This window comes from Sinohyriopsis cumingii, chromosome 18, assembly GCF_028554795.1.
Source record: "Sinohyriopsis cumingii isolate HCF-2022 chromosome 18, ASM2855479v2, whole genome shotgun sequence".
Classification (NCBI taxonomy): Eukaryota; Metazoa; Mollusca; class Bivalvia; order Unionida; family Unionidae; genus Sinohyriopsis; species Sinohyriopsis cumingii.
In genome coordinates, this window is record NC_142978.1 from 34,266,176 (window position 1) to 34,287,460 (window position 21,285).

Below are 21,285 nucleotides of genomic sequence, written 5' to 3' on the forward strand. Positions count from 1 at the left end.
ACCCCAAGAGAAAAAGAGTAGCCTCTTCCAAGAGTGGGTGCCTTATTAACACACCAACCAACACAAAAAAATGGAAAAAGTCTTAGCCAGCATTTACTACGATCCCTCGCATCCTGCAGGTTACGCAGAAGTTCAAAAATTGTATCGTGCTGCCAAAACGCGACTGAAAAGTCTCCGTTTACCTCAAGTGCAACGATGGTTACAAGAACAAACTACCTACACTTTACACAAACCCATTCGACGCAAGTTTGCCAGAAGTCGCACCCGAGTGGAAGGCATCGATCATCAATGGCAAGCCGATTTAGCCGATGTCTCTCATTTGGCCAGCTACAATCGTGGCTACAAATATTTGTTTTGTGTCATCGACGTCTTTTCGAAATTTGCCTGGATCGTGCCCTTGACTTCCAAATCGAGCAGCGAGTTAGTGCGAGCCCTGCAACGGGTGTTGAAACAAAGCGGTCGTCACCCTCTTCGATGGCAAACGGACAAAGGCACCGAATTTCTGAACCAAGCTTTCCAAAAAGAATTAAAGAAACGTGACATTCATTTTTTTACCACCGAGAATCCCGAAACCAAAGCCAGCATCGTGGAACGTTTTCAACGCACTTTGAAAGAACGCATGTGGAAATATTTTACGCATCACCACACTCTGAAGTACATCGACATCTTACCGCACCTGGTGCAAGCGTACAACCAATCTTACCATCGAAGCATCGGACGTGCCCCGCAAGACGTGACTCCCGACAACGAAGTGCTGGTGTTTGAGCGCCTGTTCGGTACGTCCCCGACGAGGGCTGTCCCCAAGAAAAGTGGAGAGTTGACCGTAGGAGATTGGGTGCGCATTGGCGAAACCAAACGCACTTTCGACAAAGGTTACTTACCTAACTGGACGACCGAACTGTTTCGCGTCACTGGACGAGTGCATGGCCGTCATCCTGCCGTCTATAAATTGGAAGACATGAACGGAGAAGTGCTCAAAGGAACGTTTTATTTGCCCGAGTTACAACGTGTCACCAAAAAAGAAGACGACGTGTACGACATCGAAAGCATTCTCGAACGCAGAACCCGTAAAGTGGGCAAACGACGTGTCAAAGAAGTCAAAGTACGTTGGAAAGGATATCCACCCAGTTTTGATTCTTGGATCGACGCTTCGCAAGTCATCGACTATAAAAAGAAGTGACCATCATGCCCTTTCACACATCAGACGCAGCTACGTCGACCACTCCTTCTTCACCCAGTTCTTCTGTGCAAGATTTACAAAAACAACCCTTGTGGGTGTGGTGTGGAGAACGTGTGCCTAAAACGCAAATCGTCTTTTTCTGCCAAATCTTCGTGTTGTATTGTGTCATCGGGGCAGCCATTGCCAATTTGAGTTTGCAACAAGGAGACAAACAATTGTGGACCATTTTATTGAGCAGTTGCATCGGTTACCTGCTTCCTAATCCCTCCCTAAAATTCTCTTCCAACGGGAACCTTGTGTCCAGTGCCAGTGTCAGTCACCACTCCAACCACAATCAGAACCCCATTTTAGACGGAGACACGTCTCTGACGTCCAGTAACCCCTCGGAGAGCCACAGAATTCTGGAATTATGAGTCACGAAAACCAATTTCACTTGACCTTACCCAGTGACAGTTCCATGGAGGTGTTTCCCAATAACACGTTGTGCTGTTACACGGCCAAATTACCTCAAGCCATCCCCTTAGATCACGAAGCGCATTGGGAAGTGGCTTTAGTAGAAATGATTCACCCGACCCAAGTCCTCAATGTCCTTCCCAATCAAAATTTTTTTATGGTGGAAATTCATGACCCACAATTGCAACAAGAGTTGGATAAGATTGGCACATATACCAATAAAACCTATGATGACACACTTAAAACGTGGACCTACAACTTGTTCATTCCCGCAGGCTATTATTTTAGCGGTCAACATTTGGTCAGCACCATAGCCACCAGGTTTAATGGCGTGTTCCATAGAGCTTTGGAGCTTGTCAATAAAAAGGTCACCCTGGAGTACCACAAAATAGCTCGTCGCTTTCTGATGAAATTTTCTGAGGGGAGCAAATTCATATCTTTCTTATTTTGTCCTGAATTGTTTGACATGTTGGGCGGTGACATAGAGCTGAGGAAGAAAGGAGAACAAAAAAAACCAACCCGAATTATCAGTCATTTCCGACAACGATTCTTTTGCCAAGTATTTTCGTACCCCGGTAGAACTGAACCAAGGACTGAATTTGATGTTCGTGTATTCCGATGTGGTGGAATACAACGTGGTGGGACACACCTCCGTGCCGTTACTGCGTGTCATTCCTTTCAAAGTGGATTCTGCCGCAAACGCTGACGAGGAAGGTAGAAACACTTACCACATCCACCGCGAATTTGTCCATCCTCACTGTTTGCCCGTCAGCAAGTCGTATTTGGACACGGTCAACATTACTATAAAAGGAGATTTGGGACAAAATATTCCATTCACCAAAGGAAAAGTCACGGTGAAACTCCATTTTCGAAAACGGTTCTCTCACGACTCGTAAGTCATGTATCCAGTGTACCGAGGGTTGGCTAGACAGCGAGGTCACGGTTTAGGAGATATGCTGAAATCGGCCTTTCGTTCGGTGGCCCCGGTGTTGAAACCGATGGTGACACGCGGGTTGCACGCCTTGAAAGATGCGGCACTGACGCAAGGCAAAGAATTTCTCCAAAATGTCATCATCGACAAACAAAACCCTAAAGAAGCCTTCGTGAGGGCAGGCAAAAATGTCTTGCTGCAAACGGGTAAAGACATTTTGGGCCGACGAGACACACCTATAAATGCCCTGCACGCTACCGAGTCAGGCATTCAGCAAGGACAAGGCAGAAAGAGACGACGCAGAAAACACCCTTTCACCAGACTTCAAGCTAGAAAGGCCAAGAAAAGAAGAACCGTTCGAGACTTAGACGTTTTCGATTATTGAGACACAGCAACAAAAAAAATGACGCACCGAGAATCTTGCGCTTGTTCCAAGACGGAACTGGATCTGTTTGCCATGCCCCCCACGATGATGACGATGCAAGAATCCCAGTGGGTGGAATTTCATCCCGTCTCCTCATTGACGGAATCAGCTCCCATCGAGTTTGAAATCAAAGGACAACCCGAAGATTACATCGATCTGAATAGCAGTTACCTGTATTTGAAAGTGAAAGTGGTCAAAGCGGCGGACAACACTAATCCTGCAGACGTTGCTAGAGTAGCTCCTGTCAACAATTTCATGCATTCCTTGTTCAGCGAAGTGGACTTGTACTTTAATAACAAACTGGTCAGCAGCAGCATGGATACTTACCCTTATCGCGCCTAGCTGGAAAATCTCTTGACGTATGGAAAAGAAGCCAAGAACACTCATCTGGATGCTTGCGTAGTATGGAAACCTGACACCGCAGGTATAAACAAGTTTAACGACCTAGCTATTGCAGCAGAAGACGACAATCCTCACAATGCGGGATATATAGCTCGACGACAGAAAATTGTGGAAGGGCGAAGTTTAGAACTGATGGATCGTTTGCATTTGGACATGTGGTTACAAGAAAAGTATTTGCTGAACGGGGTGGATATCCGTCTGAGACTGAATCGTAGCAGTGCCGCTTTCCATTTGATGGCCTATGCCAATGAATACAAAACTATCATTCAAGAAGCCCGACTTTACGTGCGTCGTGCGGAAGTGTTACCTAAAGTGGGAAACGACGTCAGTCAGACGTTAAGCAGAACGACAGCCAAGTATCCGATACGACGTGTGGAAGTGAAAACGTTCACCATTCCCACTGGACAGCGATCCATGATCGAAGATCATCTGTTCCAAGGACAGTTACCCAAACGTTTGATTGTTGGTATCGTCAGGAATTCAGCCTTCAATGGAGTCCACGATCAAAATCCTTTTGAGTTTCAACATTACAATGTGTCCAAGATCGAAGTCAGTCGCGACGGCAAGACCTTGTGTACCCGACCTTTCGAGCCTAACTTTGGTGCCGCAAAGAATTATTTGAGATCGTACTTGTCCCTGTACGAAGCCACGGGACAGTTAGGAACCAATACCAGTCACGGTATTACGTACGAGGATTATGCAGGAGGCTATGCTTTGTGGGCTTTTGATTTCACTCCAGACCAAGGCAGCGACGAGGGACATTTCCACCCTATAAAATCTGGCCAGATTCGTGTGGAAATTCAGTTTTCGAGTGCTCTACCAGAGACGGTGAACGTCCTCCTGTATGCAGAATTCGATAATACCATAGAAATCAACAGTTTGAGAGAAGTCATTCTAGATTACTAAAAGTCATGGAAGACTGTTATCCCTCTTTACCTAGTGGAGAAACTTTGGAGATAGAATGTGAGGAAACTGTGGAAAAAGAAGAAGTGATCATGATGAAGTCAAGATGGCCAGAACAAGAAGCCCATTTAGTCTCCTGTTTTGCCAAACACTTGGTGGAAAAAATGACGGAATTGATCAAGAAAAATTGTTATGGATGTCAAAACGATCATCCCAGTCAAATTCAACACGATAAATGCCTAATGTTGAGTCAAGAAGAAAAATTGGACGAGTATCTGGACGAAGCTTGGAGTCTCATCTCGGACAAAGACGTGTTTCACCAGTGGTATAAAGACTTGCGTGAACATTCTTGTCCACCATTAACCACTCAAGAGATCCATCGTATCGAAGCTCTCCTGAATCTGAGTGAGGAAACAGAACGAATAACCGTTTATTCGTCAGACATTTTCAAGCAAAAAGTCAGGATCGAATTGACGACTTATTATTACCTGTGAAGAAAAAAACACACATATGGATACCTGGGAACTTTATTACCTTTTGAACCACAGTTCGTATACGGCTTCTTGGAATCCTGTCGTCTGTGCTAAAGATGAACTTCCTCATCGCAAACCTAAAGACCATCAAGCTTACGTGATCAACACGGACGACAGTCATCTCCCAGGAACCCACTGGGTAGCCGTCTACTTTCCTCAAGAAGGATGTGTGGAATATTTCGATTCGTACGGATTGCCCCCTTTGGAAGGCGATATCATCGACTTTATGAGAAGAAATGCTCAGACTACCCAATTCAATAACGTGAAATTACAAGGCACAGATTCCTTGGTGTGTGGACAATATTGTGTGTATTTTCTGCATCATCGCAGCCTGGGCTATTCCTTAGAACATTTAGTGACTCATTTTGATCCTCGTTCTTCTTCTAGAAACGATGTGAAAGTAGATCGATGGTTTTGTGACCATTATGCTTATCTTTTGTCTCAAGCTAGGAAACGTAGTGTCCATCAATGGCCTAATGATTTCCAAAAGTGGAAATCACAATTTCATTCACAACGTTGTCAGCCCTGTTTAAAGTAGATTGTCAATTGAGAAAAAAATGTTTGTGATTTGAAAAGATTGTTTGATGTTATATTGTTGGATTATTGTTAAAAATGTTAGAGTTGTTGTTTAGTGTTAAGTGATTTTTGAATAAAAAATGTTGTGTTTTGAAAAAAATGCCTTTGTGGTTTGTTTAGCTATAAGAATGTTGGATTGATGCTCTTTCATTTCTTACTATCCCTCTCATGACACTCACTAAACGTTGCGACTCGAAAACCGTGTGGGGGATGTTTTCCTTCACGTCCGCGCTTTGACTTTAAGAACCGGGTTGTTTCCAGTCTAACCATCCATTGTCGACTCATCCTTCTACGAAGATGTGTTCCAAACTAGCTAAGCTCAACGAAGCCTACGTGAATTTGCATAGGGTCAGACACAGTCTGATACCGAAGCCAGAAGAAATAGAGAATGTGAGAATGCTAAAAGTCACTGAAGACCTGATAGAAGAGCTCTTCAGAGAAGAAGTGAACAGGGAGAAAGAAGAATGGACAGAGAAGTACAGACTTCAGAGACAGCAGCAACAGCAGCAACAACAGCAACAGCAGCAGCAGCAACCTGAAGCTGACAGAGGCTTTGTCGATTGTCGTATCGACACCAAAGAGTTCTTCTTCTCTTTCCGAAGAAGCAGACCTATCGCCAGAAAGTCTATTCTCAGAGGACATCGCATTCTTAGAAACTAAAAAAAGAATGCCATAGCAAACAAAAAAAACAACCCTTTTCAGGGCTACCCAATACTCTAGAAAAGAAATAACGATCGATTTGCCAATGTGAGTAGGTAGAGTAGTGTGAAAATAAACACTAACTCTTTTTCAAAAAATGTGAGTGTATGTGTTTGTGTGTTAGTGTTTGTAAGAGCTCAGGTATGTTAGTGTGAAGAGTAGATTATGGGTTTATTTATTGTTTCTTAGCGTATGTGGAGAGTATAGTTTTGGTTTTATTATATGAAATGAGAAAGTAGGGAATGTTTTCCTTCACGTCCGCGCGTTGTTCGGTCATGATCTAGGTAAGATCAATTTTACGTTTTTAGGGGGATGTTTTCCATCACGTCCGCGCTTTCACTATAAATTGAAACTCGTTCTGCAGTCTAACTACCCTTGTTGATTGATCAACACCAAAAATGAACACGAGACTGGAGAAACTGTTGGAACTTCATGTGCATCTGGAATATGCCAGGCGCATATTAAATGAACTGGCCGCGGAAGCCATTGTGGAAGAGGGAAGAATAAAAGAGGAGGAGGAAAGAAGAAACAAAGAAGAGGAGGAGAGAAGATATAAAGAAGAAGAGGAAAGAAGATGCAAAGAGGAAGAGAGAAGATACAAAGAAGAGGAGGAGGAAAAGGAGAGAAGAAGAAATTTCAGAATCCCAGAGAGCGAAAATTGGGATTCTGAAGCCACATATCCTGCCTCTGCTCTCTCCCCCCAAAAGGTAAAAAGTAACTGGGGGATAAGATGTGTATGTGGCGCCAGGCCTGGAAGGTGCCACCATTAACCAGGTGTCCATGAAGTTCCAAAAAAAACAGCCCTTTTCAGGGCTACCCAATACTCAAGAAAAGAAATAACGATCCATTTGCCAATGTGAGTAGGTAGAGTAGTGTGAATATAAACAATGACTCTTTTTTTAAAAAAATGTGAGGGTATGTGTTTGTGTGTTAGTGTTTGTAAGAGCTCAGGTATGTTAGTGTGAATAGTAGATTATGGGTTTATTTATTGTTTCTTAGCGTATGTGGAGAGTATAGTTTTGGTTTTATTATATGAAATGAGAAAGTAGGGGATGTTTTCCTTCACGTCCGCGCGTTGTTCGGTCATGATCTAGGTAAGATCAATTTCACGTTTTTAGGGGGATGTTTTCCTTCACGTCCGCGCTTTCACTATAAGAACCCACCACGTTCGTCATTCGAACCATTCTACAAAGAAGATGGCTTCTAACCAAATGGACAAAATGCAAACATTGCAAGACCATTTTGGACAATTTAGGAATGATGGAGCAGATGTTAATAAGACTCGTTGAAGACCACTATTCCTATAGTCCCCATCGTGTAAAGATGGAAATTAATAACTTAAGAAAGGTAAAGGATAAGATAAGTGGTGTAATGAAAGAGATAAAGGAGGAGAAGGAGGATGAAGAGGAAAGGATAAGAATAAGCAAATGGAACGAAAAAATTGAAAAAGAAGAAGAAAATGAGAAGAGGAAGAAAGAAGAGGAGGAAGACAAGAAGAAAGAAGAGGAGGAGTAAAAAAAGAAAGAAAAGAAGAGAAAGAGTGTAGGAGAGAAAATAAGAAGTTGGTGGAGGAAAAGAAGAAATTAGAAGCAGAAGAAGAAGAAAACCCAAAGGCCCTTTTCAGGGCCAGCCATATTTCTCGAAAAGAGAATGACTTTATTCAATTGCCTACCCCTTTTAAAATTTTAATTTAAATTTAAATTTAAAAAAACTTTTTTTTAAAAAAAAATCCCATGTTCAATTTCCCTTGACGCTATAAAGTCCCACCCTGTTTAATTTCCTTTGACGCTAAACCGTCCCACGATTTTTTCTCCATGTTAATTTCCCTTGACGCTAATCTGACCCACGATTTTTCTCCATGTTAATTTTCCCTTGACGCTAATCTGACCCAGGGGTCTCTGTAATGCTAATTCCCATTGACGCTAATGTGCCCCACTTCACTACTTTTGGCGCACCTTGCATATTTTATTTATTTACAAAACAAAGTGTGTGTGTGTGTGTGTGTGTGTGTGTGAAACAGAGAGAGTCCAGTTATCTACTAACCATAGCTCAGTTATCTACTATCAGAATCCAGATCCCTTAAAAATTTAAAATCTGGACCCTATTATATATTATCTCTATCCTTCTCAAACCTTCCTCTATTATCTTGGTTTAATCGCAGTGACCTTGACCTTTGCTCTTCGACCCGAAATCAATAGGATTCTTCCATACGATAATTGCAAGCTATCCATAACGTTTTGTCCAGGTCTGGGTGTAGTTAATGTTAGTTTGCAGATACCATTTTCTTTTTTTCAGTCACAGTCCCCTTGCCATTTAACCGTTCGACCCATAATCAGTAGGTGTATTTCTTACCCTACTTGTAGTTCGTCTACAAACTCTGGTGAAGATACCTGGTTGAGAACTTAACTTTTTGTTCATAAACAAATTTTCTTGTTGCAGACATAGTGACCTTGATTTTTGCCCTTTAAATGCCCCAATTAATACGGTTATCCCTTACTAAAGGTAAAATCCAACCCCCAGATATTTGATCTCGGTATGTGACACAGAATTTATGTAATCATGTCACAGTGACTTTTGACCCTGCAATATATGCATTTCATCCTTGCCCCAATTCCATGCCATCCACAAAGTTTGTTAACTACAGATCAGCAGTTCTTAACGTTTTTGGGGCAGCGACCGAGATTAGATTTGTGGTGTTAGGCTCGCGACCCAACAATGCTTAAAAAATAAAACTTGTCTATGAAATTTCAGATTAATGAGGTAGATCTCGGCGACCTACTTGAAGCAGCACGGCGACCCAGTTTTGGGTCGCGACCATTAGTCAAGAACCACTGCTATATTTGGTGGAAAACTCGAGTTAGTTTGTGATAAAGAAGTTGGTTACAGATAAATTGCCAGAGAGGCGGACGGACAATGTCTTAACATAATACTTCCGCCTTATGGCGGGCGTATACAAGTTTGAAAAGTTAATAAAGGCACCGAGACTATAATTTCACAACATTTCAAAATTAAAAACCACACATGGAGACGTTTAATTTAATTGAAATAAGTATGTTTTGCAAACTCGAGCCGGGGCCCCAAATGGCCGAGTGGTCTAAAGCGCTCTCCGTTACGGATCACTGCCATACACCTCTGTCTGCGTGGGTTCGAGTCTCGGATTCTCCCAATGTGGGTATGTGAGAAAGCTTGCCAGTAGCTTCTTGTGGGACGGTGGTTCTTTCCCGGATTCTTCCTCCACCATTAATACTGGCCGCAATGTATAGCCTATCATGTGCTGAAAAATGGCGTTCAACCCAACAACAACAACAAACTCAAGCCGAATCGATTCACTTTTTATAAATTATTCTTAAAACGTGCTAGTACTTGACCGCTCCGGTGGCCTAGTGGTTAGAGCGTCGACCTCGGATGCGGGAGGTCGTGGGTTTAATCCCCGGCCGAGTCATACCAAATACTTATAAAAAATGGTCCTAGAAGCTGCTCGCTTGGCGCTCAGCTTTAAGAGGTTAGTGTTAGGACTGGTCGGCCTGGTGTCAGGATAATGCGACCGGGTGAGACATCATGCTACATGTCTGTAACATGATGTCCCAATGCTAGACATCACTATAAACTGCCGCACTGCAGATATCGTAGCGATGTGACTGAAAACTTGTGAAAGCTACATTAAAAATACAAATCACAAACACACACACACACACACACACACAGAGAAAAACGGATTTTGAGTCTTAGAATGAATAAACTCTGACAGATCTTTGTTACATAGACTACTAAATCTGAGGTCTTTTTTTTAAAGAAATAAAAACGACAGAAAAAGTCAGCTGTGGTATAATGTCCCTTCTAGAAGCCTCTTAAACTGAGGATGTAAACATGCCGTTAATTTTATTCCGTTTTCTTCAGATCTACGTTGAAGACCACATCCATTATGACTAACTTCTGTGCAACTACATTGTTTGTAAAAATTTGTCAGCAAAAACTTTTTAGAGCTTAAAGGCACCAGTGTTTAGACCGCTCCTGTGGCCTAGTGGTTAGAGCGTCCGCATCGGATGCGGCGTGGTCGAATCCCGGCCGAGTCAAACCAAAGACGTATTAAAATGGTACAAACAGCTGCATCCCATGGCAGCATTACGAAGTTTGTGTTAGGACTGGCCGGCCTGGTGTCAGTATAATTTGAAAGGCGGGACATGATGCCCCAGTGCTGGACATCACTATAAACTGTCACAATGCAGACATCTTAGTGATATGACTGAATGTTTTTTAAAGCTACATTAAAAATCCAACACACACACACACACACCAGTGATTAATTTGGTTCACGACGACCATCGCTAAGAGGTCATCCATTTAGTACGTACGCATGGAGTGGGGGAGTAACCCAAATGCATACGCTTGCGTATAGGGTTGAGGGTCTAATGATAATGTACGTACACATATCAAACGGGGTGGGGTGGGGTGGTGAAACCTCGATAATAATTTGTCCAATACGTAACCTGTTCGACTATATTCAGTCAGCGTTTGAATTTTAGCGGACACCAAACTGTTTCAAGTTACGCAGCTTATTTCTCTGATGTAGCCAGACATTCAACGTCGGTGGACTATGTTTTATTAAACACGTTAATATTATTAATCCTTTATGGTTTCTGCGTGGATTAAATATAGGCCGTTCTATAGAATTCTGGGGAAAGGGTGTGTCAAGCGTACTTACACAAGTGGGGGTGGTTGTAAAAAAAATACGTTAGTATACAGGGGGAGGTGTCAAGCTTTGCCAGATTGGTGCGTACGTACTAAGTGGATGGCCTCTAACTTCTTAAAAATGTTCTCTTTTAATACGTCAACTTACAACGCTGTTTGACATGTTTACAGTAAACTTAAATTCTTAACCATGCGAAAGATCTACACGCTTTTGAATAAATTAATACAAATTACACATAATTCCCTATACACTCGTGCCCATTGATACATTATTTACAGAGGTTAAACTATAGACCTATACTAGGTAGTGCGATACACAACTTGCATATACGATACACGGATCAACTTGTAGGGAACATAAAGATAGAAAGGAAAATAAAGAATTTTAAAAAAATCCAGAATGGGTATTGCTTGAGCAGCAAATATGGCAAGCAACAAATCCCTAATACACATTCCTGCAAATATAAAACAGCTACAGCAACGGATTAATCTCAAGTTCGCTTTAAAAAATAAAGGTAAACGATTAATAATTATCCATGGTAGTTGGACGTTCAAGGTAACTGGAGTTATTTTTAAATAGATTCTCCGTGTTTGTTATCAATATGCGTATCAAAACTGTAACATTATCGATACGTAGGCAAATCATTTCATCCCCAATTATTCATCTGATCCCCGTGAACTCGTTCGTTTTTATGTCTTTCCTTTCAACACAGTATTTTGTTTAGCCTGCCACAAGCGACAAAATTTTTTTCCCTTCAGTAGTTAGTAAATACGCAGTTTAGTCTTTAAACATTGTGATGAGAAGTAAAGTTCAATGCTTGTAATTTGTAGTTCTCGACTTGTAGCATTTGAAAGATGCTGACGAATACAAAACGGCACGTGGAATTCAAGCTAGTGAACGCTCGTCACGTATCCTTATTGTTCAAAATTTTATCTCCAGTTAATTTGTCACGAGGAATGTAATTCAGCAGATAAATATCAACTGTCTGTGCCTTACTTTATCCCACATTAAGTAGGATTTACGGTCTTTCTGGAATGTTAAGTTTGTTATCTGACCATACGTTAAGCTGACGTTCTAATAAGAAAGAACCTTTTGAAAAGTTGGCGGGAGTCTACTTGAACAGACTTTGCCATAATTACTTCTTTATCAGACAACAAATGCAACATTTATCGTGGGAATAAAAAAAAAACAACACAACTTTAAACAGATGCAAAACATATTTGGACAGAATTGGAGTGTTTGAAACTAAGTCTTTATCAAACAAAATGCTCATGACTGTGCCTGCCGTATATACTTACGAGTCCATCTGCAAACTGCGTGTGATGGTCATATCGCTATGAAGTCTGCAGTGTGGTAATTTACAGTGATGTCAAGCACTGGGGTATCGTGTCTCAAATATGCGGCATCATGTTTCACCCAGTCACCTTATTTTTACATCAGGCCGACCAGTTCTAATACTAACCTCTTAATGCTGAGCGCCAAACGAGGCAGCTGCTGGTACCATCTTATTGTAACTTGTATGACTCGGGTTTGAACCAGCGACCTCCCGCATCCCAGGCAGACGCTTTAACCACTGGGACATCGAAGCAGTCAACTGCAAATTGCACATAATGGGACAGCAGATATGGGTCCGTGCAGTTTGTCAAGAGTAATTAGTTGAATAACCAACGTAGACCCCGATCTGCTGACGCACTATGCTACGGCAAACGAGTACCTTTGTGGCTGGCAGTATGACTAGACGTAATCGAGTACATACGGTATTTATTTAACATTTTTTGGAATGTACTAGGAGGCATCATTTCTCCATCAGTTGGTAATAATGATTACCACAGCAGCTGCTGCGATCATTAATAATGATTACCACAGTAAATGCAACAGTCGGTAATAATGCTTATGACATTGGATGCAGCGGTCGGTAATAATGATTACCACAGTAAATGTAACGGTCTGTAATAATGATTGCCACATTAAATGCAGCAGTTGGTAATAATGATTACCACAGTAAATATAACGGTCTGTAATAATGATTGCCACATTAAATACAGCAGTCGGTAATAATGATTATCACAGTAGATGAAGCGGTCGGTAACGGTGATTATCGCATTAAATACAACGTCGGTAATAACTACCGGTCAATGAAGTTGTTTGTAATAATCCACAGTAAATACATGACATAAACCAATTTGAAATATAATTTTATTACAAAAATATCACAATATCTAGATGAAAGATATTGCACTTTTCTTTCGGTACAAACTGAAATAAACTGCATATTTTTGTTCTGTTTAATAGTTTTCATTATTCTTGTTCATCCTTTACAATTTCCCATATACATATATAAAGAAGGTAGTTTACATTTATATACGATAGCTAGCGGCTCCTTTTGCGTCATTTGATCGAGTGCTTACGTCTTGGTTTACGTTGCCTCGTCGCACGTCGCACTTCATATCGATTGAATGCGGTTTGCACGAGTCACGTGGAATGCAAACACAATTAACTTAACCATGTACATTGAACTGGAATAAAAAGTATCAGCATATTTTAATCGGATAATCGTCTAAAAGTGGCACAAAACTCCATTATCTTAAATAGTGGTTTGGTACATCCAAAAATGTTAGGCAGTAGAAGACAGTGTTTTTCGACATTTTTATGAATTCAAAAGACCTTTTACAAGAGATTTTGCACCAAAATTTTTATATTCTGCATGGCACTGATATTTTACTTTTCAGATCTAATATCATAAATACAAGTCCAGTTTTAAATGAAGTCTATCCAGACTTGAATAGTAAAATGGCAACTTGTCCAAGATAGAAGTAGATGAAATGCTTGGTCTCGTGGGTGACGTAGCTTCCAAAGTTGCGTCCCACAATGCAGTGCCATGTTGGGTTGTACTTCTTGTCAAATTCTTTCTTGATGTAGGCAGCAATGTCCTTCTCAATGTTGTATTTCTCTAAAGCTTGTGTGGCACAGTCTACAGCATCCTGCTGCATGTCTTCAGCCATGTCGGCATTCTTGATGACGGCCTTTCTCTCAGACATTTTAACTAAAAAGAAAAGAAAAAAGAAATAAATAAATCAAAGTTACTTTTGTTTTGCATCCAAGACAGGTACATTACCATAGAGATAATGAAATATACGATACCGTAGAGATAATATAAAGCAAAGGATTGGGTGTGTGAGAGTGTGATGTGGATTTTTAATGAAGCATTAACACTTTTTTTTTTAAAATGTAGCATTTACAATTTTTAAGTCATATCAATACGATGTTTGCAGAGTAACAGTTTTTTAGTGATGTCTAGCACTAGGGCATCATGTCGCTGACACGTACCACGATGTTCCGCCCAGTCACGTTATCCTGACCAGTCCTAACTCTGAGCTCTTAATGCTGAGCGCCAAGCGATGCAGCTGCAAGTAGCATTTTATAAGCCTTTGGTATGATTCGGCCGGGGTTCGAACCCACAACCACCCGCATCCAAGGTGGACGCTCTAACCACTAGGCCACCGGAGCGGTCGATGCGAGCATTTTCTGTTCCATTAACATGAACATGTGCTCATTTCTAAAAAAAAAAAAATGTTACAATGTAATAGTAATTTATTTAGCGAAACAAATGTTGATAAAAGTTAGGCAAACTGCCTTGTGGAAAAGATGCAGGAAATTGAAGTGCGTCTTTATTATTAAAAAAAGAGAGAAGAAAACGACAGCTAGATACTTGCTCCTTCCACTCTTAAGCTACAGATCGAATAAATAAACAACATAAATAAAATTTAAACAAATGCCCTGCAAGATATAAGTTTAGCCGAGGAATCACTGAGCGCGTCACACATCAACCATGCCTTCCCCATCGAACTCTGCTCAACAGAAGGATCAACTGGCGTTTCGTAATATTGGAAGAATTTTCTGCGGGATACAGAAAGATCAATGGACGTTTTGTAATACTGGTAGAATTTTCTGCAGGATAAAGAAGCATCAATTTGTGTTTTGTAACCTTGGTAAAATTTTCTGCAGGATAAAATTACACCAAGGTTGATAACAATTTGCCAAATGGAAGATTCTGACGAAAGGCTTAAAAAAAGACAACTAATAAAAAACCCTAAAATAAATAGCCTTTACACCATCCAACGAGAGCAATGAGGTTACTGTGCATATAATAACAACGAAACAAACCAACGAATAAATAAAGATGCCATTTATTTCACAAAAGTTGCCATGGACACTAAAAATATCTCGAGTTTTTGAGACAAAGGTTATCGAGCACACATAACTTATTCAAATGTAAATTCCCGTGGATTCAACATATATACAAGCTTCCAGTCAGTTATGAAGTGGGTAATGTTTGATAAATGGTTGCCATGGAAATGAAACAGGCACAAAGGAACTGAATCCAAAGATTTTGAAGACAGTCGAAAACAGATGAATATGAAACTTGAAGTGAACTGCAAATTAAGTAGTTTTAAAACATTTTTCCGGAAGGCAGAGAGAGAGAGAGAGAGAGCTAGAGCTACTGACTTACTGTATGATTCGACTTTCCACCCAGATAACTGTACTGTGGTCTCTCAAAGTCGAGAATGGAATGACAGAAATTACACTTAGCAACGAGGCATATACAAGCCATTGAATACAATTCTTGCTTGCGATTGGCTTAAACATAGAATTCTACAGTAGCTTCTATCACTTTGTAGCACATGTTGTAAATACGATACATAGAGATATTAAGTGGCACACCTAGCCCATGTTACTTAACCGGAATCCAACCTGTATACATGTGTTTTAGCTTTTCGCTTTTAGGTGAGCTAGGCAACTGAAATGTAGACAAGGAATGCGTTAGTTTTAGGAGTTCATACTGTGCTACTTTTTACTTTTAGTCTCTTTTTAAAGCAATCGAAAACGGATTGTTCTGAATGTGGTATGCAAACAAAATACATATAAAATGTAAGAACAGTTAAGTTGGCCGTAAAACTGCCCTCGTAGTCTATATACGTTGATTTGACTAAAAAAAAGAAGCATTCTCTCTCTCTGTCTCTCTCTCTCTCTATATATATATATACACACACACATCTTTTGGTGGACATAAGGAAATGAGAATTGACAGTAATGAGTGACGGTATAAATACATTTATGTCTAGAACATTTCAATGATTCACACCCGTGGAACTTTTCTTCTAAGAAAGAACAGTGAAGAATGAGACTGCCTGAAAAAAAATAGGTTTGCTCGAGAATTTCTAAACTAAAATGACACGAAACTAACGGAATTATGAGCAATTTCCTCACGTAAATATACCACCGTCCCTACCTTTTTCCAACCCTACCCCATGATCGAAAAGATTGAAGTAACCCCCACCCCAAAAACAACAAAAGAACAAAATAAACAAAACACGCGCAACGTCTGACACAAAAAATGTCAGTGCTATGTAAACTTGTGTTGCTTCTGGTAATGACCATAATATGTACAAAGTTCACAACAATCGACTAAAAATTGTGCGGCCCACTGTAACCGAGTGATCTGAAGCGCTTGCCGTCACTTCCATCTCATCTGAGTATTTGTGAGTTCGAGTCTCGGGATTTTTAATTGTAGGTATGTGAGAAATCTTCCCAGTAGGTTCCCGTGGGTCGGTGGTTCGTACATGGGTTTTTCCCCGGGATGTTCCTGCACCAACTATATTGGTTGCCATGTATAACCTATCATGCGTTGAAAAATAGCGATAAACTGAAAACAGCAACAGCAACTAAAAATGTCGAGAATAGTTTCGTTCACAAAATTATGTATTTGCATCCAGCTATAAATAGAAAGGGACTCTCGTAAAAGTCATGGGTAAACGGAGCTTATATAATATGTGTATCTATAGATGATGATATTATGGATGATATTATGCATGTACAAAGTTTCACAGCGACTAATTCACCGCACCCCCCCCCCCCCCCACGCACCCCCGATACAACGACAATACAAACCGCGTACTCCGTACTAGATGTGCTAAGGAATCTAGATTATTACTCGCACTATATTAAGCACCATCATTATTCATTCATTTTGTACCTTATCCGTCGAATAGGGCAGTAAGCATCATACGCCATCTTCCTCTATCCTGGGCCACATTAATTATCGCGTCTAATGTTTCAGGAAGTAGTATGTGAATGGAGCTTTCCCCTCTATAACCCGATGTCATAGTTAGCCTTTATGTGTAGCAATTTTATTTGTGCACGCACACTCACGTGATGAGAGTGATTCAGAGTGGGCAGTCTCGTCCGGATGGAAAATCCCGTAAATTTGGTTAATGGGACAAATACCAACCTTTCGTACAAATATGCAGTGATTGTAGAAACGACACAAAATCATACAGAGTGATGTACTTAAACAGGCAAGTCTGTGGTAGCGATCAATATACACATTTAGTATACTGAATGAATGAAGGCAATTAATGCAGCATTTGCTGTGTATTGATTTTTTTTCCATAGTGTGTTATAGTCTCTATAATCCTCGGTAAATGTACATTGATAATTTTATACTGGGAAAAGAGGAAAATACAATTTAGACATGAATTTTATCGTATTGAAGAACTTGTCACTGGTTGTTTATAAACAATTGTTGCGTAGGACCTGCAGAATCTTTTGATGTCAACGGCTCCGCTTGTTTGTATCTGTCGACCACAGCGACAATCTCAAACGCTTATTTATTGGTGCGTAAATTGCCTTGTCGATCTCGGATACGATCGTGCGGAAGAAATAACAAATCTGCCAGATGAACATCATTAAGTGTCTGGGCATCAGTCTAACTCCGTGAAATCATTTTTGGTACTAATAAATAAATTTTCGACAACGCTTGTATGGTCAACCTTGTTCGGGACATTCCTTGAATAACATTTTCTGCACTGGCTAACTGTTCCACAGGGACTTCACGTCTCAAATAACCAAGCGGACTGTAGTATATTTGTTGTTGTTTTTGTTGTATGGTTTAACGCCATTTTTCAGCACACTATAGGCTATACATGGCGGCCAGTATTAATGGTGGAAAGACCCGGAAAGAACCACCGACCCTTGAGAAGCTACTGGCAAGCTTTCTCACATACCCACATTGGCTGAATCCGAGACTCGAACCGACGCAGACAGAGGTGAGATGGCAGTGATCCGTAACGGAGAGCGCTTTAGACCACTCGGCCACTCGGGGCCCCGTAGTATATTTGGATAACGTTCAGCTGTTTGTGTACATTGTTTGCTTGTGTCGGTATAATTTTATTTTTAACGAGTTTCACTGGAGGAAGAGCCTACTAATGAAATTGTAGGTTTTATACCTCTTTTCACGACACATCGAACGATTCGTTCTCTCAGTATTTGAATAATCATGTTCAAGTCATGGATCAGATCTCATTAAGCACGTTGACGTCCACATATATCGTTTGATTCTTGGAATGCAAGATTATGTCGGTAACAGGATGATAGGTGCTTCGCCGGATGTTAATTGGTTATTATAAATGAGTCACAGATCAAGTCGTGTAACAGGTGCACAGTTGTTGTATCCGATGAGATGCTTTTCGCCTAGATATTTACTCCATGATGTCCCTGGCAACTTTCTTAATGCAGCCCCAATATCACCGTTGCCGGTGAATTGTTAAAACCGTTTTCAGCATACTAATAAACATAAACGTTTTACTCTACAACTAGCACAAGTTCCAGTAACCTCTGATTGTCAATTACGCGTTTGAACTGGAGTTGGATTGTTCTGGAAAGTGTTTTCGTCGACATGTCACACAATATGACACGATTGTACTATAACGACAGACAATTATACAATGGCGTCACGCAAAAGAAAAATCGCAGTTGATTTCGGGAAAGTCAAAGACTTTTCCGTCATTGATTTCTCCGCACAAACAACGCCTAAAGCGGCCAAGGATAGAGATGGAACCGTACTTTCAAACTCAGTTCAGACACTCATCATTGGCCCTGCCATAAAAACTCAACTGTCGTTGAATATGGTTTTACGAGGGAAAACCTGGGATCGGTTGTACATGATTACACCGCCGGCTGATGATTAACATTGTTTTCTGCCGAGTGGTCTAAAGCGCTGTCCGTTAAGGATCACAGCCATCTCACCTCTGTCTGCATGGGTTCGAGTCTCGGATTCAGCCAATGTGGGTATGTGAGAAAGCTTGCCAGTAGCTTCTCGTGGGTCGATGGTTCTCTCCGGGGTTTTCCTGGGTTCTTCCTCCACCATTAATACTGGCCGCCATGTATAGCCTATCCTGTGCTGAAAAATGGCGTTAAACCCTACAACAACAACAACATTGTTTTCTTGTGCTCAAAATATATTCAAAACAAATTGAAAACAGGTAATAACACCAAGACGACTTTTTGCTGTCCACGGAAGCAGAGATTTAATCGATTTTTCCTGCAGCATTGACGAAGCTCCTACTGATGAAAACTTTGATGCAAGCAAAAATAATCTTGTGTTATACGACGATGTGTTATACGACGATGAAAATACAGTTAATCCTGTATAAAATGTTCCCCGAGGCCGACACATCATCACGGACATGATTTATTTGGCTCAACGATCGGCCCATGTGCCAAAAGTGATCTGTGACAACCATAACACGATCATATTTCGCGGAATTGACGCGTATGGTATTGGAAGCATCCATTGGACTTGGCACACCGCCGAACATTTGTGGAATGAATTTCGTGACATGTTTACGCGGATTACCTCGAATCCGTATGGCTTTCTAACTATTGATTTGATTGGTGGGCCACACAAGTATCGAGCGGGTTTAAACGCGGCAGAATTTAACAGAGATATGTCAATTTAACAATTAAAAATCAAATGAAAAACCCAAACCGTCAGGCAGCCATGTCATAAAAAGTATGGAAGGAGATGCAGAGAAGCTTATTGTGAAGAGCAAGAATGTATTCAAAAAGTAATCGAAGGCCGCAAAAATGTCAAAAATATGTTATAGCTGCGACACTCTGCACGAGACGATCTCACAGCTGCAAATATGTCATAAATATGTTACATTCGCGACAGAATGCGTAAGAAGATCTTACAGCGGGGTTTGAACAGTTATCTGCACCAATGATTAGGCCCACAAAAGAGATTGCTTAGGCAACCAAAACAATCTTACAACAAGTGACACCGCTTATAGAAATAGAAACTCCTGACCCAGTTCGTAATATAATCAACCACACCAATGATATCAGAAGAGTCACAAGAACAACTGCAGAGGTTATTAAATGTTTGCCAGGGATGGAGGCTTAACATAAAAAATGCAGAGGAACCGAAAGAATCACTTTCTCCACCACCAGCCAGGTACCGGTCATTGATGCCACGCAATAAAACTTTAATGAAGATGTCGCCAGTGGATCAGCTGAGACCCCTTCCGTACAAGTCTCTAAATACCCCACCTCCCCCATGAGAGGTTTAGTGATCAAAGAACCATTAAATGACATAAAAATGGATTGGGTGTGGGTATAAAGAGTATTTTCTGGGCCAAAAAAAACCCTCTGGCATCCAAGGTATTTTATTCTCATAATAATATACTTGATTTGATAAAAGCTGGAAAAGGTAATGAAGCAGCGGAAGTGATAGGACATTTTATATAACTCCTACACAAATGTGGAGAATGTCAGCCAGCCTATAACAGTAGCACAACGGAAGAATATCGTTGGTATCCACCACCCATTGATACTACCACAGAAGATTATTTGAATTAAGGCAGAATAATATTCAGGTCACGCAGCCGTGCCACAACCAAATGGCAACAAGTCTCCACCGAAAAAAGGTACACTTCTATGTTCATTAGTACTTTCAAGACTGGCCTATTGAAACTCAATTCTGTCTGGTTCATCTCAATATCTGCTCCAGAAACTTCAAAAAGTTCAAAACACAGCTGCTCGGATCATACTTAGAGTACCACGATCAAAGCACACCTCCCCGCTGCTCTGTACCCTACACTGGCTATCCATTCGATCCAGAATCAAACAAAATTTGTTCACTGTGCTACGTTTCACTGTCATACACTAGTCCAACATACCTATCCGACCTCACCCATGTATACACACCAGCAAGATACTTACGCTCCTCTTCTGACAATCGTATACTCATTATTCCAAGTATAAAAACAAAGTCATATGGACAGCATTCTTTTGCATACCAGGGCACAACAACGTGGAATGAATTGCCTGCTGAACTTAGACACAGTGGTACAGTGATCACATTCAAGAGGGCTCTCAAAACTCAGTTATTTCGACTGCAAGAACTTAAAGACATAATAATGTTTCCTACCATAATATTCTCAGCATGTTTTTTTAATGTTTTCTAATTTCATGGTGTTTGTTTTTGTAATCATATCAGTATATGTTGTTTTTTATTTTATCTTATAGGTGTTGTCTAATGTTGTAAAACGCTTAGAGCTTCTAAGGATTAGGCGCTATACAAAATCCTCATTATTATTATTAATAAAATATGCAAAACAACAGAAAACAAGAACAAAATGCACCTGCACCTTC

The 21,285-nt window shown here is 40.7% G+C and overlaps 2 protein-coding genes across 4 annotated transcripts in view; one reads left to right on the forward strand and one right to left on the reverse strand.

The window, feature by feature from the left end:
- Positions 1-21,285, forward strand: part of LOC149776361 (uncharacterized) — an 86,143-nt gene that overhangs the window by 52,269 nt on the left and 12,589 nt on the right. The gene's annotated exons all lie outside the window — the stretch shown is intronic.
- LOC149776363 (dynein light chain 2, cytoplasmic-like) lies at positions 12,971-15,440 on the reverse strand. Of its 2 annotated transcripts, none has more exons than XM_089942899.1 (2): positions 15,302-15,440; positions 12,971-13,834 (listed from the first exon to the last, which is right to left on the reverse strand). In XM_089942899.1, exon 2 carries the CDS (start codon positions 13,827-13,829, stop codon positions 13,560-13,562), a length of 270 nt encoding a protein of 89 aa, XP_089799025.1. In that variant the 5' UTR covers positions 13,830-13,834; positions 15,302-15,440; the 3' UTR covers positions 12,971-13,559. The 2 variants fall into 2 exon arrangements, with proteins under 2 accessions (XP_089799025.1, XP_089799024.1); XM_089942898.1 differs by having other exon boundaries at positions 15,298-15,406.

Excerpts from the sequence above, each read along its gene's own strand:
- LOC149776363 (XM_089942898.1), bottom strand. The coding sequence starts at position 15,403 with ATGGCTTGTATATGCCTCGTTGCTAAGTGTAATTTCTGTCATTCCATT. Across the intron at positions 13,835-15,297 it reads AAAGTCGAATCATACAGTAA|TTAAAATGTCTGAGAGAAAG; the intron begins GTCAGTAGCTCT and ends TTTTCTTTTTAG.